The 19,112-nt window shown below is 29.5% G+C and overlaps 2 protein-coding genes and 2 long non-coding RNA genes across 9 annotated transcripts; 2 read left to right on the top strand and 2 right to left on the bottom strand.

Annotated features, from left to right (window-relative positions):
• The first annotated feature begins 1 nt into the window (after position 1).
• On the top strand, positions 2-2,821 carry LOC147908523 (uncharacterized). 4 transcript variants are annotated; one of them, XR_015546229.1, is made up of 4 exons: positions 2-139; positions 1,312-1,711; positions 1,934-2,025; positions 2,685-2,821. It is a non-coding gene; the product is annotated as an uncharacterized LOC147908523 (long non-coding RNA). The 4 variants fall into 4 exon arrangements; XR_015546226.1 differs by having other exon boundaries at positions 1,312-2,025; XR_015546228.1 differs by having other exon boundaries at positions 1,934-2,761.
• Positions 1,204-5,347, bottom strand: LOC147908522 (uncharacterized). Of its 2 annotated transcripts, none has more exons than XR_015546230.1 (2): positions 2,766-5,347; positions 1,204-1,632 (listed from the first exon to the last, which is right to left on the bottom strand). It is a non-coding gene; the product is annotated as an uncharacterized LOC147908522 (long non-coding RNA). The 2 variants fall into 2 exon arrangements; XR_015546231.1 differs by having other exon boundaries at positions 1,204-1,547.
• Positions 5,348-5,645: 298 nt separating this feature from the next.
• Positions 5,646-12,681, bottom strand: LOC147908521 (uncharacterized). Its single transcript, XM_087409773.1, has 3 exons — positions 12,232-12,681; positions 11,615-11,768; positions 5,646-7,447 (listed from the first exon to the last, which is right to left on the bottom strand). The coding sequence occupies exons 2-3, from the start codon at positions 11,627-11,629 to the stop codon at positions 6,380-6,382; spliced, it is 1,083 nt and encodes a 360-aa protein (XP_087265899.1). The 5' UTR covers positions 11,630-11,768; positions 12,232-12,681; the 3' UTR covers positions 5,646-6,379.
• A 766-nt stretch (positions 12,682-13,447) lies between these two features.
• On the top strand, positions 13,448-17,204 carry LOC105148782 (outer mitochondrial transmembrane helix translocase). Of its 2 annotated transcripts, none has more exons than XM_011060701.2 (7): positions 13,448-13,605; positions 13,899-14,070; positions 14,188-14,430; positions 14,504-14,705; positions 14,946-15,142; positions 15,229-15,401; positions 15,527-17,204. In XM_011060701.2, the coding sequence occupies exons 2-7, from the start codon at positions 13,915-13,917 to the stop codon at positions 15,690-15,692; spliced, it is 1,137 nt and encodes a 378-aa protein (XP_011059003.1). In that variant the 5' UTR covers positions 13,448-13,605; positions 13,899-13,914; the 3' UTR covers positions 15,693-17,204. The 2 variants fall into 2 exon arrangements, with proteins under 2 accessions (XP_011059003.1, XP_087265585.1); XM_087409459.1 differs by lacking the exon at positions 13,448-13,605 and adding an exon at positions 13,627-13,644.
• Positions 17,205-19,112: the final 1,908 nt, after the last annotated feature.

Genomic DNA, 19,112 nt, shown 5'->3' with positions numbered 1-19,112 from the left:
GATTGATAGCCGTCGTTCCCGTTCTCGTTTCCATCATCACCGCTAGGCGACGTCAATAGTTGCGTCGTGTGGCTAGTGTCCCTATGTGGGGCTAGAGTCCCTAGAGTAAGGGCTTTTACATGAAGCATCAAGGTTAAAGGTATGTGTTCATGAAGTCGCTCGTCAGTCGTCGCTCATATTTAATGATAAACGAGTCACGTGATTTCATACGCTAACCTCGATTGTCTCTCTGGTGAAAAGAATATAAGATGAAACAATAGATCTGTTCGCGTTGCATAAAATCCCCAAATATTTTTGCACTTAAAATGAGATAGATATATATTTGGCCTTAAAAAAAGAGAAAGCGAAAATGTCGAGTGCCAAAAATACAAATAATGCAAACAGATCTAGTAATATTGTTCATTTTGTCTCTCGGAAGCTGCTCGGGGTCGCTCCGAATGAACCCATCGTACTTGAAATATAGGATTCCAGCCTGTTCTATAATGGATGTTTTCTATTTCATGACATAAGTCGACACAAATCGACTTTCTATCCTTGTTGATATTCAGAACTGACAAAGATAGAACGACACTTGTGTCGACTTGTGTCATCAAATGGAAAGCACCTGATAGAGACGAAAGTGGTAAGCCGTCAGAAATTAACCAATCATAATCGATTATTCTTCATACACTTAACTGTGATTGGTCAATTTCTTACGGCTTACGACTTACGACTCTATTGTAGAATAGATATCACACTACATACGACATCCATCATACGACATCTGACAATTGGTGCGTTCAAGTCGACAAAGCTAGGTCTGCTCGCGGAGCAATTAAACATGATTGGTTGGATCCACAGGTAAGAACCAATCATATTCATTCGCTCGGCAAGCATGTCTAGCAGCTTTGCTATCTTGAACTCGCTCATTCATTGTTACGATAAATGTCGGATGTCGTACAAAATGTGAATCCTACATTTCCTACGCTGGATTCATTCGGAGCAACCCCGAGAGACAAAACGAACAATGCTATTGGGTGCATTCAGAACGATAACCGCTCAATGAGTTCTTTCATCTGATTGGCCATTTAAATTTTAAAATATAAACCAATCAGATAAAAGAGCTCATTGAGAGCTCCGTGAGCGGTTACCGTTTTATATTGGAATGAGACGCCCTCAAAGTTTGATTCCATATGATCAAATAAGTTTGAGAATAACTTTGCATATTGTATTACTTTCCATGTTTAATTGAGAGTTATGATTAAACATCCAGTACATTTTTCGTAACTGCGAGCCAAGAGTTTCCTTTTTATGAAAATATATCTATTCCAGGTCAAATGCCTGTCCAGATGAATCCCAAGATATTTCAAACTCCATTTGAGGTATATCAGAGTTATTAAACTGAATCGCCGGACAGCTTCCTTGTCTCAAGGTGAAGATGACATGCGTCAATTTTGTTTCATTTACCAAAATCCTCTAGTTTCTCATCCAGGAAGAAATATCGTCCAAATTCTTCTGCAATATGAAAGAGGCAACAGCAGAATCGGCGTGAGAAACTATAACATCATCTGCAAATATCCTGATCATGATAGATCCATTTGCCAGTAGGTCAGCCGTATACAATAGGTACAATATAGGACCCTGCACACTGCCCTGTAGAATCCCCGTCTTTATGGCATAAATTTGATAAAGCATTACTACTACTCATTAAAAAAGTAATGGCTTTTCAGAGGTACTTATGATATTATAAAACCCAGGGAAGTTAGTTTTAATTTTGTAGAGCAATCCCATGATCAAAGACTTGTGAGACATCCAAAAATACTGCCGAACAATATTCTTTCTTTTCCAGTGATTTGTGGATATTGCTCACAAATCTATGAACTTGTTCAATTATCCCATGACTTTTTCTGAAATTAAATTGGTGCTCAGGAATGATTCTTCTCTTTGATTATAGATAGCATTCTTGATAGCAACAGTGATTCAAACATCTTGGCTGTTATTGAAAGCGGGCTTATAGGTCTGAAAGATCTTCCGGATTTTTATCAGGTATCATTTTAATGATGGCAACCTTCCACTGGGAGGGGAACAAAACCAATTCTCAGTACTATGTTGAAAAGATGTATAAAGAATTACTTGATAATGATAAAGAATTACTTTTTTATATAGATTAAAGTTTAGATCTAATATTTCTTTAATGTCCATTTCCACCAATAGCTTAGTTTCCGAGGGTTTAATCCGGATCAGAATATAAAAATCAACCAACTACAGTCGAATATTCCCCTATTACAGTCGAACGACAGTTCTTACATTCTGATCCGGATTAAATCCTCGGTGGAAACTAGACCAATGTAAATTAACTTTCATCTCGTTTCAATTTACTTTTCATCTTTTTCTAATTTTAGAATTAGAAAAAGACAAAGAGTAAGTTGAACCGAGATTAAAGTTAATCTACATTGGTGGAAATGGGCATAAACATGCAGAAAATTTTCCGAAATAGCATTTACGAAATTTACTACAATCATTTGATATCTCTAGCGCAGTTACGCTAAATGCATGCGTACATGACCACAGCGCATGTGGATATGACCAAAATTACATGTCGCTGCATCTCTTCGATATAATGGATTTCCTAACCTCTATAGTCGTCAATTTTAACGCTTAATATTTCGGTTCGCGAGGTCATCCTAACGTGTTTTTTTTTACAGATTCTTTTTGTGCAAAAACACTTCAAATAAGCCTAATTTCATCAAAATCGGAGGTGACAATCGTATATTTTAAATAATTACCCAAATTTTTAAAACTGTATAACCTTCGGTGCTTTGAAAAAAACTTTTCTTTTTTCTTTTGCATTTGTTTGTCTATTGGTACAAGTTAATACAGTATCTTCTTACTATGATATTTACTTTTTATTTTTCACTGGTGTTATTCTTACTTCGATAATATTATAATTGTGACTGTACTTCCACCTCCATTAAAACTGAATAAACAAGATTGTCAGCGACAGAAGCGCCACGAATTTTTTCTTCATTATCTCTCCGATCAGTTTTTCAAGGGTTTAGACACAGTATAAGTACATACAATATATGTGACACTGAGCGTCGGTACCTTTGATGTGTAAGCAACATGCTTCTACTCAATCTAACGAGCGCGTTTGGAGAAAGTAGAAGTTGGAGCATGCGACGCGAACAAATCTGTAGTGGATTCCAGGTCACATGATTCGTTGCCATATTGTAGGTTGGAAAGGCGCTTATAAATTTGATGTTTTTATAGTTTTTATAAAGCTACAGAATGATTTTTCTAAAAAAAAAAACATAATTCAATCGTATCATGGAAATTGTTTATAGCAAGTATATTTTTAAATTAGAATTATATAATAATATAATGTTAACGAACTCATTATATAAAGATAATATTCACATTAATAATAATAATAATAATATTAAATAGTAATAAATAAATTAAAAATAATAATTGATTAAATACTATATGAAAATTGTAATTGAATAATTATGTATGAAAAAATAATATATTGCATGAAAATTATAATTAAATGTGAAATTGTAATTTAATAATATATATACACGCACACACGCGCACACACACGCACGCACGCGCACACACACACACACACACACACACAAATGCATACTTTATTACGAGAATACTTTATCATATATAAATATAACAGTCTATATTTATCACAATATAGCGTCTCCGAAAAAATTTGATTTAATTTTTTTAGTAAAACTTAATTTTATTAACTCTTTTCCTTTTCTCGTACAAATTAAAAAAAATTAAGCTTTGTACGAATGACGTATCACGGCTCTCATCCGTGATACTCATGATTTCCTTATCATGAGTCTCACACGCTGTGGCAGTGCTGCGAAAGAGTAAAGACATCACTAATTTTGTCGTCATTTTCTGCTGCGGCTGAAAGGTAAGGCAGCTACAGCATCCAAGATGGCGAATATCGTTTCAATTAAAAATGCATATTCGCACTAATTGCATGCTTACTAAAATTGGAGTATATGGCAATTGTTCACGGTTTAATTGCACACAGTCAATCACAGCACTTAAAAAAACTAACCCTAAACTCCCTACGCAGAAGTCGCTGTGATTGGCAGTGAGCAATTACATTGTTCCCCTAAAATTAGAACGCTGTTGGTAACATGTTTTTATGACGACATATCTGCAGTGCTGGTAATCAATTTTGAAACACAGCCTTAATTATTGATTGAGCCTTAATTTTCCGAAATCCCTTTTATCATAGGACAATATCCTAAATCAGAAGAAAGAAATTCAATCTAAAATTTAATGATAGGTTAAAAGCTTTATAAAAACTTATAAAGCATAAATTATCTAAGTATATTCAAAATATATTAGATTTAAATCATGTCCAACAATCTAAATCTTGTCACAATCTAAATATATAACGATGTAGATGACGAAAATAATGTTTTTTTGGACAATTTTCAATAAAGATATCTCCTTTTTTTTTATGAGAAAAATTTCAAAATAATCGATTTATTTATCAATGCTGAAATTGATTATATAATATAATCATTCAGATAATATTATCATTCAGTAAAATAATATTTTGTTTCCAATTGCCGAAAGAAGCTGAATAATCAGATACTATTTAGATACATGAAGGATTTTTATGTATAATTCACTATATGTTAATTTAGTAAACTATATTTTATTAAGATTAATTTTTCATTGAGATTCATTTTAAAATATAATTTTATTAAAGTTTTGCATAGTCAAATTTTATCGTAATTAATGAATATTAGTAAAATAACGAATGGATAGATTTAGGGTATTCATAATCGTGATTCTCAGATCCAATTTGAGTTAGATTTGAATTAGTGTTCTTATTGTAGGAACACTAGTTTGAATCAATCTTTTACTTAAAAAACGCTTTTCAAACCACAATTTAATAAATGTGATTGGTTTAAACTTTGGTTTGAACCAATTCAAACCTAACTCGCCTGAAGATTTATTTAGAAGATTCTGGAATAAATATTGGTTAAACTGTATATATGAAGAATTTAAGCAGAACCTCTGCCCCCGAAGATTTAATGCTAGATCGCAAGATCAAAACATGATACTGTAACCCAATAGAGAAATCCATACAGGGGAATTTAAGAAGAAGAAGAAACTAGCCTGAAATGAGATTAATCGTGGATCGATCTATGACTATGAATACCTCAATGAATGGCATATCATGAGTCTAGCTTTTATTATATATAAAATAAATTGAATTCTTACTTTGACTGATTTTAATCTCACATTAAATTTCAATAATACTGTTATTGTTTGAAAATAATTTCTTTAATGAATTAAACAGCTCTTACTGTTCATACTTTAGTCTTATTTTTTACTTTCAAATTGCTTCTTCTAAAAAAAACAATATAAAGTTATATTTTGAATTGCAAAAATTAGATTAACAAAAGATATTTAAAATATCATATTTATTCTTATTTTTAAACTTAATGTAAAAGTTTTGAGATGATTAATTATAAAGTATAATTATAATTTTTATAGCTGATTTATAATTTTTTTACAATATTTTTTTCCATCTTTAGTATGTTTCTATTAAATATAATTTGCTCAACATCAGATCTTTTTGAATTAGAAATAAATTGATAAAAAAATAAATAATTAATGAAACGTAAGTTTATTTTTTTATTTATTTAAATTAAGTTATAATTTGATCAGCAATTAATTTGGTTTTTCTCCAAATTGCACTTTATTAATATCTAAATTGAATACAACATCGAAATACATAATTATGATAAACACTGAAGAAACAAAATCAACATTGAATACATCAAAACAAACGCTCGTTGAGAAAGATTAAAAATTCTGACATTATAGAATCTGTGTACACAGGATGATCTAAAGAATTGGAAAGTTTTACTTACATATATTTATTGATAGAAATTTCATAAAACATTTATAGTTAATTTAGCTTTGGAAAGATTTTTTACATTTTTGTTTTAGATCAACCTGTAGACATGAGAACATTATAGCTAATTTATGTTAAGTAAAATTAATAAGTTTTAATTGTATATAAGCTTAAATTATAAATTATTTTTAATTTGTATTAATACTTATTTGCATGTAAATTCTTATATATTTAAACATTAAAAATTACAATATATTATTTGTAATAAAGGGGTGGAAGAGAGAAAGGGGAGAGGAAGGAAGAGAAAGAGAGAGTTTCTTTATTAAATAAGAAAGATATTTGAAAAATATTTTTATCATATTATGTTAATTTACAGCTAAATATTATACATATGCAATACTATACGTATGAATTTAATATTAATCGATATAAATTTTTTATTTGTAGCTATCAGAAATAAATCAGAAATAACTATATAGATATGCCCAGCTATTCTTGAAATAGAGAAGTGCTTGTTTCAATTAATGTTTCATTTTTCTCAATGAATTCCATTAGCTTAGCAATATTTTTTTGCGGTAGCTTTTGAAAATTTGTAGTATTTGTAATTTCTTTTATATGAAACTTAACAAAATTTATCAAATATGTTTTTAAAAAGTTTGCATTAAACGAAAACGCAAATTCTATAAGTTCCATAGCATTTATAATCTTAATATGGCGTATCAAATAATGTTCGCATGTTAATTTTACAGTTAATACATCATACTTATCGGCTATCGTAAATATTTTTTTCAACATATCAGAACTAAGATAATCTGATACAGATTTTAAACCATTTATAATTAATAACAAAATCTTAAAATTTTCTAATTCATCCAACGTTAATTCATTTGTCATATCTATTTTTGCTTCATGTGTTTGACATATATTCTTAAAATAGCTACTATTGGTGGCACATAATAATTTTTTTGATACAACATATTGCTCTTTTCCCAGTATAAAGTTAATTGATTCATCATTCTTAGATTGAAGCTCGTTAAGGATTGAATCTTCAAGAGATTTTATATCTTTTGAAAATAATGTTGAGGATGTTGAGGATAAATTCGTATGTAAAATGTTACTTTTTAATTTATGAAAAATTTCAAACTCAAAGTATATAGTAAGCATATCATAAAAAAGCTCATATTCAGATATTTCAATTAACAATGTCATATTCGAAATACGACCAAAGAACGATTTTGGTGATTCAGAATTTAAAGTAATAGTGCATATACCAATAAATGCTTTATCAGTACACATAAAAAATTGTGCTGTTTTTGAATTAGTTTTATTATGTGAAAATTTTATTAGAATTTGGTAATGATCTTTTTCTAAAAACACCGGAGAACATAATTGATTTACGACTTTAAACAATTTAGAACTTTGATTAATTTTCCATGTAAAATCAAATTTAGTCGACTTAATCTGCGTTTGAGCATAGCTCTTGAAATGTAAAGGTAAACATGATAATATTGTCTGCTCTTTTTTCGAAAGATTCTCATCTTCTTTTTTATCAGAAATCTAGAAATAAATAACTTACATGTGAATAATAAAAATTAATAAAGATTAGAGTAGATATATTCTAAGTCTTTATTTCTTTAGTGAAATAAATCAAATTTTAAACAAATATTTGAACGTCTAATATAATATATATCAAATATTATACAAATTTGTATATATATTGTAAATATACATGTATTATATATGGATATATGTAAAAATTATTTGAAATTAGCTTTTACTGAAGATACATAGAAATTTTTCGAACATTTTGCATTTAATAAATCTTTTTTCAAGTAAAATAATGTTTTATTAAGATAATTGCAAAAAAGACTAAATGAACAGCCAAGAGTGATAGAAAAGAACCACTCTTGTTGATCATAAATGATATTTAAAATTTATTTAAAAGTTTTGTCAAATTTTACATTTCAATATAATAATTAATAATAATTGCTTTCTTACATATATTTAGAAAATTTATAACTATCCTTACATAAATTTCAAGAGAAAGTCTTTTATTTATAAAACTAAAAATCAATGTATTTACAAGGGAATCTCGCGAGGTGTCAAATTCTGATTTTAATAAAACTTTGTGAAATTGTAACTCACATAAAGAGATGAATTTAGAAGATATCAGCTAGGGCGGAAAAACGGTTTGAAGGGATGAAGTCACCCCTTACGTGTACAGCAATTTTCAGCTTTTTCCATTATATCTCGAAAACTACTCGAAAAATATTTTATACAAAATTTTACAATAAAATTATTTCTGTTCATCCACAATAATATTTTCAATAAACATTTTTTTTTCAAATTAAAAAAAATTTTTATTTTTAAAAAATATTATTCGTATGGATGAACAAAAGTAAGAGTTTTATTATAAAACTTTTGTATAAAACATTTTTTGATATCTCGAATAGTTTTCGAGATATAATGGAAAAAGCTGAAATGCTATACACGTAAGGGGTGATTTCACCCCTTCAAACTGTTTTTCCGCCCCAATTGATATTTTCTAAATTCATCTCTTTATGTGAGCTACAAGTTCACAAAGTTTCATTAAAATCAGATTCAAATTTTTAAAACAAATTAAATGATAAAGACGAGTTAATCCAGGATGTTAAGTTTAATATTACAATAATTTCAATACAATGCTAAATGTTTTGACTCTCATTAGGTCATCCTTAGCAACATAAAAATATATAAATAAAAAAGATCGCAAATTACAAAAATATCGAATAACATGTTCAAATATAATTTTTAACGATTCCTATAATCAAAATTACAAAGAATCTATTTCTTTTGTCATTCCTTCAATATTCCTCCGCGTGTAGCGATAAAGACACCTCCTCTCAATATCTCCTCGCAATCAATCTCCTCGCATGATTAATTGTTAAAAATTAATAAAATATATAAAAAATATAAAAATTAAGTCGTATCGACCTGCCTTGGTGGATCAACGTTAATTAAAAAAAAAATCAAATTGTAAAAGTAGTCCTGAACAATTAGAATAAGATATAGATTAATAAAATAGTTGAATTGAAGTAGTAAAATAATTGAAAAAAAAAGTTTTAATCGTCATATCTATTCGTGCAATTAAAACAAATGCAAGGATTCTCATTAATCGTCGGTGATGTACATGTATATAATATGTCACAAAATTATGTTCTCAAATCGTCAATTAATAAAATTCTAACGCAAATTTTATCTTCGCGCGTTAGAATTTTACTAATTGACGATGAGAACATAATTTTATGGCATATACATTATATGTACACCATCGACGATTGATGAGAATCCTTGCATTTGTTTTAGTTGCACAAATAGGTATGACAATTCAAATTTTTTTTTTAATTAAATGCATGGAATACAATATCCCTCTAATATGGCATTCGAGGACTACCAAAAGATGTTCAACTCAGTGGAGACTTGGGCGATCCAGGAGGCAATGGACCTGGCGAGAATTGACTCAAGATACTCGATTATAAAATATATCTATAGACAAGCCACCCTCAAAATAAAAATCAACGATGACATGTGTACCGAAAAAATTCAGGTGAAGAGAAGAATTAGACAGGGTGACACGATTTCTCCAAAATTGTTCTCTGGCATTGGAATAATTTTCAAAGGGCTGTCTTGGGAGAGAAAAGGAATTGCGGTTGACGGAACATATCTGAACCATCTGCGCTTCACAGAAGACATTGCACTCTTCAGTAGCGATGCTGCAGAACTAGAAGAGATGTTAGCCAAATTGTGCATACAGACAGGTGGGCCTAAGTATGAATCTATAAAAAATCAAGATTATATTCACCAATAATATAAAATTGACTATTGATAAAGTAACCATTCACAATGTAGAGTATATATACTTGGGCCACACCATTAAACTGGGCAAGCAAAACCGGACAGCGGCAAGCAAAAACAGACAGCGGAGATTGTGACGAGGCAGGTCGGTTTGAGTTGGGCAGCATTTGGCAAGTTGAGATAGATCTCATCAGAAAAATTCCCCCCAAATTCCCATAAACCTTAAGCGAAAAGTATACAAGACATATATATTGCCGGTGACAATATATATGCCTTGTTGAAACTATGACGCTGACCTAGCGCAGTGCAAATTCACTTGATATGTCAAAGAGCAATGGAAAGATCAATGCTGGGGATCAGTCTTAGAGCGGAATCAGACTACGTATTGAAGAATAAGATTGAAGATTGAAAGATTGAAGTTTGACCAATCAGAACAAAAGAAGCCAAAATTTTTTTGTCTTCATTGTTGAAATTTCAATTTTTAATCTTTAATCTCAATCTTCAATGCATAGTCTGATTCCGGCCTTAAAGACAAAGTGAAGAAATGATATTATAAGATCGAAGACCGATGTCTCCGACATCGTCGGACAAGTGGCGGCGCTGAAGTGGAGATGGGCGGACCATGTGGCCAGGTGTAAGGATGAGAGGTAGAATAAACGTCTATTGTGTTGGAGACCGAGGGCGTCGACGAGGAGCGTGGGCCGGCCGCAGTCGCGCTGACACGACGACATTAGAAGGCACGAGAGATCAAATTGGATGCAGGTCGTACGGGAAAGGGAGACATGGAGAGAAATGGAAGAGGCCTATGTCCAGGAGTGGACTACGAAGGGCTGAGAAGAAAAACAGACGATTTGAGAGAACATACTTTTATGATATATATATATATATATATCATATATGAGAACATAATTTTGAGAGAGAGAGAGAGAGAGAGATATATATATATATATATATATAATATATATGTACACCACTGATGATTGATGAGAATCCTTGCAATCGTTTTAATTGCAGAAATAGGTATGATAATTAAAACTTTTTTTTCAATTATTTTACTACTTTAATTCAACTATTTTATTAATTTATATATTATTCTAATCGTTCAGGACTACTTTTACAATTTGATTTATTTTAAAAATTAACGTCGATCTACGACGCGTTGATGCAATTTAATTTTTATATTTTTTATATATTTTATTAATTGTTAACAATTGACCATGCGATTGCAGGGAGACATTTTTTTGGACAGAGGTATCCACTACACGCGGAGGAATATTGGAGAAATGACGAGAGAAATAGATTCTTCGTAATTTTGATTGTAGGAATCGTTAAAAATTATATTTGAACATGTTTGGTACTTTTGTAATTTGCGACCTTTTTTATTCATATCATTTTGATGTTACCGAGGATGACCTAATGAAGATCGAAACGTTTAGCATTGTATTGAAATTATTGTAATATTAAAATTCATTTATTAGCACTTAACATCCTGCATTGACTCGTAGCCTTTATCATTTAATTTACTTTTATTTATAATTTTATTGATGCATTTTAATTATTCATACATTTTGTGATTACATATTTTATATAAGTGCAACTTTCTAAATGTATCACAGTATATGAAATTATAAATTGAATGTTAATTCTAACATAAATAATAGATTCGTCTAAAATAAACCTTTTGCAGTTATAATTGCATTCAAATTATACTTATTTGATACATATATGAATCTATGAATTTTCTTTATTATACAGAATACGCATTGAATCGTCACTTTAGAAAATATTATGAATGTGAATTGATTTGTTTATACAAAATCTTATATATTTTTTAACTTTTTAATGCTGTTGACATATGTACTCATGGTAAAAAACAAGTTAATAACTTACATTTTTCATCTCCATTATATGTTTGTTGTCCGTTAAAATATCTTGACTGATGAATTTGAGATTTTTAAATATTTTAATGTGCTTCGATATTGAAAGATCCTTGGATTTGAGAGTTCTGCCCAAAAGAACCTTCTTTCAAAGGCAATCACCAGCTCTAGTGTTTTATATATAATTATAATAATATTACATAAAAATGTATATAATTGTGTAAATGGACATATTTTATATATATAATTGTGTATAATTATATGTATTTCTCTATTTATATATATTTATAATTATATACACACATAAATATATATATAAAATTTAAAATTATTATATAAAATTATATATAATTATACACAGAATATAAAGGAATAATTCCAAATTTTAACTCTGTCCAATTTTACAACACATCGCAAATTTTGTCTCAAATTATATGGATATGATTATACCTGTTTCTCTTTTAAGTTTGAAAATAATAAATGTAGAAAAATAAGTATCCAATTGAATCTAATTGAAACTAATTATTGAATCCAATTGAAAAAAAAAGTTTTCGCTATTTAAAAGTACATTCCTCGATAAAAAATTGTTCATGAATGTTATGCGACTTGCGGTTTACCCGCAATCGTTACCGAATAGTTTGCTGACTTTCCGCGCTGAGGATTATTCCGCTACGTATTCCTGGCGACTTAATCTCACCGGGACTCACGATTTCGCTGAACGAAGAAAGTGGACAGTGACTTATAGGTTAAAACAAAATACGAGAGAGGAGGAAATGCGTGATATGTTTATGTATATATGTAGTACATTGCGCTTGAAGTCGCTATTTAAACGAGGAATTTGTTCATCTGCGCTATTGCATTTTCTAAGTTTTTACACTAAAAATAAAAAATACTGAAGTACTCGAATACTGGAATAAAAAGTAGAACATCCGCAGAATGGAGCAAATGAAACAAAATAAACAGGTCAACGAGAATGGTCTGAAATTTTATCTATCCGAATGCGTAAATAGCGGCGGTAAAAAATTTGTCATGCATGAATATGTATATAAACATACATAACACGCATAAATGTTCATAAACATATATAATTATATATGAAATATGTCTATATATGTTCATACATTCATGTTCAGCTTCTCTCTTTCTCTCTCTCTCTCTCTCTCTCTTCTTTTATAAACTTACTTTTTAGTGTAATAGAAATATTAATAGTAATGTGAAAATATTAAAAATAATAAAAAGGTAATTTTTGCATTATTTGTTTTAGAAAAAATCAAATTTGAAGAAATGTAGAAAAATTATACTTATGTATAGACTTATATATAAAATTATGCATAATTATGTATGAGCAATTTTTTTTACATTTTATCAAATTTGTTTTTTTTTTCTAAAATGAACAATGCAAAAATTATATAAACTATTTTTTATGTTTTCACATTATTATTCTATTATATATATATATATATACATTAAAAAGTAATTTTACAAAAAAAAGAAAGATTGTAAGAACATGTATGGATATATTTCATATAAAATTATATATGTTTATAAATATTTATATATGTTTATGTATATTTATATATAATTATATATATTCCTGTATGACAAATTTTTTACCGGGCCGCTATTTCGGATAGATAAAATTTCAGTCCATTCTCGTTTACCTATTTATTTTGCTTCATTTGTACTATTCTGCGGATGTTTTTATTCCAGTATTCGAGTACTTGAGTATATTTTGTTTTTAGTGTAAAAACTTAGAAAGTGCAATAGCGCAGATGAACAAATTCCTCGTTTAAATAGCGACTTCAAGCGGAATGTACTACATACATACATACATATATATATCACGCATATTCCTCCTCTCTCGCATTCTGTTCTAACCTATAAGTCGCTGTCCACTTTCTTCTGCTTTCTTCGCTCAGCGAAATCGTGAGTTCCGGTGAGGTTAAGTCGCCAGGAATACGTAGCGGAATAGTCCTCAGCGCGGAATAAGCCAGCAACTATTCGGTAACGATTGCGGATAAATCGCAAGTTGCATAAACAAACGTAAATTTGCATATTTCTTCTTTAATATGACAACGAGAATATTGTGAATATCATTAACAAAACTTCCTCTCTTTTTTTCAGACCTTAAACTATAAGCTCATTTTTTTCAAAGTTATTGCACTTGTAACTTCTCAGTTGTTATTTAACAATCCTATAATTGTTGCGTTTCTTAAATATATTTGTTTTTTCTTGTTAATTGCAACTCAGTATAATCATATTAAATGTTTTAGTATAACAAAGTATTGGATTTACAGAATATCCTAGTGAACAATGAACATGGCAGCTAGTGCTGGTCTCACACGACAAGAGGTGTTGATGCTGGTAGCAAGATTAACATGTGTTGCAGCAATCGGCTTTTTCAGCATGAGATGGCTTATCAGTCAGCTTGATCCTACCAGAAGTACCAAACAAAGAGCTAAAAAGAAGGTTTGGCGTAATCTTATATAATTTCTCAATGAAATTTCAGAGTCGCAAATTATCTTCAATTTGTAGAACAGAATATTAACTGCAGATAATTTGTATCTTATGTATAAATTCTTTTAGGCTCGGGAGCAGTTACGTAAATTGGCAGAAAGCGACAGGTATGCAAGATCCTTTGACTTGGACCAACTGACGGACTATGAGATGATAATAGCTAATCATCTGATAGATCCAAGTGATATCAAAGTATCATGGAGCAGCATTGCCGGTCTAGATAGTGTTATTCAAGAACTCAAAGAGACAGTAATCCTGCCTATACAGAGGAAAGAATTATTTGAAGATTCACAACTGACTCAAGCACCCAAGGTACCAGATATGTGTGTTCTTTAGAGAGAAATTAATATTTTAGATAGAAGTACCTTGTGCTTGTCATTTCCAGGGAGTATTGCTATATGGTCCGCCAGGTTGCGGTAAAACCATGATGGCCAAGGCTACCGCTCGGGAGGCAAAAACACGCTTTATAAATCTAGACGTGAGCATCTTGACTGATAAGTGGTATGGGGAAAGTCAGAAGCTGGCCGCTGCTGTCTTCTCATTGGCAGTGAAATTGCAGCCCTGTATTATTTTCATTGATGAGATAGGTACATCAAGAATAGTTATTTTTAAGTATATGTATATTTAAATTTATTTTAGAAGCTTTTATTATCTCAAAAATTTTATTTTTTTATTATTTAAAAAAATTATATCTACTTAATTCTAATATAATTTGTGATATAGTTTATCATCGCAGATAATATTTTAATCGCATTAATACAATTTGATACAATCTATTTGCATAATAAATAAAATTTCTTATCTTAATATGTTTTTAATTTTAACAGATTCGTTTTTGAGATCGCGCAATTCACAGGATCATGAAGCCACGGCAATGATGAAGGCCCAATTTATGTCATTGTGGGATGGTTTGATAACTGATCCTGATTGTACTGTTATTATAATGGGAGCCACTAATAGGCCACAGGATTTAGATAAAGCGATTCTGCGTCGTATGCCAGCTACTTTCCATATTGGATTGCCGGTAAAGCTATTTATGCGATTTTAAATTTTACATAATTATTAATATATAATTATGATATATAATGCCAAAATATATATCGATTCCAGAATGAGCAACAGCGATTAAAAGTTTTGCAGTTGATACTGAAAAATGAGCCAACCGCAGACAATGTAGAACTTGCAACATTAACGAAGCATACAGAAGGCTTCTCTGGATCTGATTTACAAGAACTTTGTCGAAACGCGTCTATATATCGTATTAGAGATTATTTATGCACGCAGTATGTATATTTAAATATTTCATAGAAAAAAAATCGAATATAGCGAAATTTATGTCCAGAATTGTGTGAATTTCAAAATTTGAAGTCACATTGTATCAGTTTCTATAATGTTGTTCAATTTGTAGCGACGGACTTAAATATGAAAATAATACAGACGACGAGTACGATGAAGAATTTCACGATACCGTGCGTCCCATCACGATGGAGGATTTACTCAAATCATTCAGAAAGATGAGAACGTCGAAACTACACATGGGAACGCTCAGCACGAGACAGCTGGATCTAGATTAAGGAAAGAACTTTATTCTTTGTTAGTCGCTGTCTGTGACTGATTTCTTTTCGACAGTTCTTCGTGTGTTAGATAGATGTTACCACAACGATGAGTGATATTCCGCTTCGTCATGAAACTGCATATAATACTTCGATACTGTTGGAAGTGGTTTTCTTGTCGTGAACGTTTAAAAATTTTTATGAAAGTATTAAGATGTTGAAATAGCGAAAATAGATTCATCGAGCGAAGTGTTTATAATTCCATAGTAAAAGTTCATTGTAGGGGAAAATTTTATAATAAGATATAAAGGAATTTTCTTCTGGATACGTTGTACTTATGGTGACAACGAATGACAAGGATGTCATTTTATTGTATCAAAATTTTTATTTTTTCTTATTTAGTTCCTTTTATAGAAAATATAATTTGTTGTAAGTCTAATAGACAATGTCTATTAGATAAACGGTATTTTTGCTTCTTCAAAATTAAAAGAATAAATTTGAAATATAATTTCTTTTTATAATATATACTGTTAAAATATAAATATAATTAAAGCTAGTAGACATGCATGTCCAAAATTTGTGTATATGATAAAATGTATAACAGAATATTGTGCAAAAGTGAAAAAGAATAACTTTCAATTGTTAATTGTTAATAACGATATAAAAATGATATTAATTTGAAAAATTTGGGACAGCTTCAATTAACTATATTGAGGCTTAAACTACATGAGATTTTTACATATAATACGCTTTTACACGTGTTATTATATACATCATACCTTTTAAAAGGCACATACAAATATGCATTTTTGTCCATTTAGTTATATAACAAATTAATTGAATTTTTGAATCTTATTTTTAAGCATTTCTTTATGTAATTGGAATTGTAAAATGTAAGACCTTAATTTTGCGTATACCATTTAAATTATTACTTACGTTTGTAGTATTTAATTACATGAATACGTAAGTTAATATTATTTTACAAAAAAATTAGGAATTTTTTATAAATATATATTACACACAAATTATATTTAATGATAAAAATATCAAAAATTCTCTTACATATATAGTTTTATGATATAATAATACTTCATATATTTTTTTTACTTTGCCTTCCAGTTTCAAACTGAAATCAACAGTAACCTTTAACAAGCGAAATCTAAATTTTACAGTTAACTTCAGCACAATGCTTATATATTATTTAATTCCACACTTGTAAATATATGTAAAGAAAGATATATAAAATAGATCTAGCAATATAGATGTTGATAAGATATGAATATTTCAGACTTAACTCGATATCCACAATCCTAGTATATACTGCTACTTCAAGATAAGAACTAAATCTAAGGAAGATTATAAAAAAAATGTATGTACAGAGAGAAAAATACAGAAAAAATAAACAATATAAATCCAAGAAACATTCACATTTGCAAAAATGTAAAATCATCTAAAACTCTATCAGGTTGCGCACAATTAAGAGAAATGTAACGCATGTATTATGCTAAGAAATAAACTCTGTTTAAAGATAAAGTTTCAAGATCAATGTCCTAAATATTAAATTATATTTTCGAGAACTAAATCAAATATGCGCAGTTTAAAAAAAAAATATATATATATACATGTATAAATATTTTGTGTTACATTATCCAACACTAAAGATAGCGTTAGAAAATATGAAAAGGAAAAAGATATCATAAAAAGGGGCTGGAGGGAATCGTAGAAAGGCATTTAGAGGACAAAGCATCCGCGTTTTTTGAAAAAAAATGATACGAATATTTCTTTTCTTCGATCCTCAGAATTGGATAAACTAAGAAATCTGGTTCAGTCTCTCACATTTTCCGCATTAAAAATAAAAGCAAGGTATGGAAAATAAGAAAAAGGATAAAGATATTAGATGTATAGGAGATGTAACTGAAACAAGTCTTTCCTTTCATTTTTAGTTAAAGAAGAAAAAATGAAAGAAAAGATGGAAAGAAATGTTTTCCACAATCGTGCGAATTGTACGCTCTAGAAAGAGAGAGAAGAAAATCAATTTTTGTTCAGTCTCCGATCTGTTTCCAATGAAGATTAACTTTAATTTCAGTTGAATTTATTCTTCAATTTTTTTCTAAGACTTACGTTAGAACTAAAAAAAAGATGAAGGATAATTTCAACAGATTAACGTTAATCTATTTTGATGAAAATAGACATGAAGCTGCAACAGTTTAGGCGTTCACGCGCTGTAATTAGCTTCTAGAATTGAAAAGAGACAATGAATAAATTGAACCTTGATTAAGAGTTAATCGTGAGTTGTGGAACTGGGTCTAAATGAAAAACACACAAAATGAAGCTTCCTATGAAGTTAATCTATAGAGACAGATTTTAAGTATACTACCAATTTTTTATGGATAACAAAAAGGTAACAAATTTCATATAGAGTCACGGATGACTATAGATTTGCAGTGAGAATCTGATTGAATTTAGCTACAAAGTACCCAAGCCGAATGCATCTTGAAGGAAAAATCGGGCAAATAAACGATTCATTTTAAATAGAAACAAAGGGTGTGTTCCAAAATTCATTGTTAATACTGAAAATCTATAACGTAACATAAACTATAGTTTTTCAGTATTGACAGTAAATTTTGGAACACAACTATTTAGCATTACGTTCTGATAGAAAAAGACGAAAAAAACCGGATGGTATTGTGTCCCAAAAAGGGATGATTACCAATTTAAAAAAAAAAAGAATCTTATCATTTAGGTTTCTTTTGGATAAACGCGACCACATTAATAGCCATCAGTACTTTCCATTTAATGACACAAGTCGACATAAACATTATTATTCTATCTTTCTTGGTATTCAATAAGCAATAAAAACAGAACAACACTTGTATTGATTTGTATCACCACATATCACACACAAAGGGACATCACAGCGGGGCATGAAATGATATATGTGTGCTTTGAACCTTTAAATTCTCTATTATCTGGAAGATATTGAAGCCCATTGATTCGATATTCTTTTCTGATACTTTCTAAGTAAGAGATACAATTCGTAACAAAATGATCTTATTTTTTTAAGGATGTTATTAGCTATATTTTTTTTATGTACAGTGTATCAATTAAAAGTATTAGTCCAACAATCAGCCAAAATAAGTCAATATCGCATTAAATAAATTCTGATATTATTCCATGAAACTATAATTGCAAAAAATAAAACAAATAATTTGGATTATAATGGTTTTATTTCGAAATGATTAAATTTTGCCACAGGTCAATAATTTTTGAACGAATAAATATTCAAATAAATTTTTGCGCGAATATTTGTTTTATTAGTATACGAGTACAGTTTTATATACTCATAGTCAAGTTGTGTATGTACAAAACTTGATTTAATTCCCAACTGCTGATAAATTGAAATTTTTTATTCTTTCTATCGTATCTATACTCTTATAAGTG

The sequence above is a fragment of the Acromyrmex echinatior genome, chromosome 9 (genome assembly GCF_024713525.1).
Source record: "Acromyrmex echinatior isolate Ae372 chromosome 9, ASM2471352v2, whole genome shotgun sequence".
Lineage (NCBI taxonomy): Eukaryota > Metazoa > Arthropoda > Insecta > Hymenoptera > Formicidae > Acromyrmex > Acromyrmex echinatior.
This window is presented reverse-complemented; position numbering and strand designations above follow the sequence as displayed.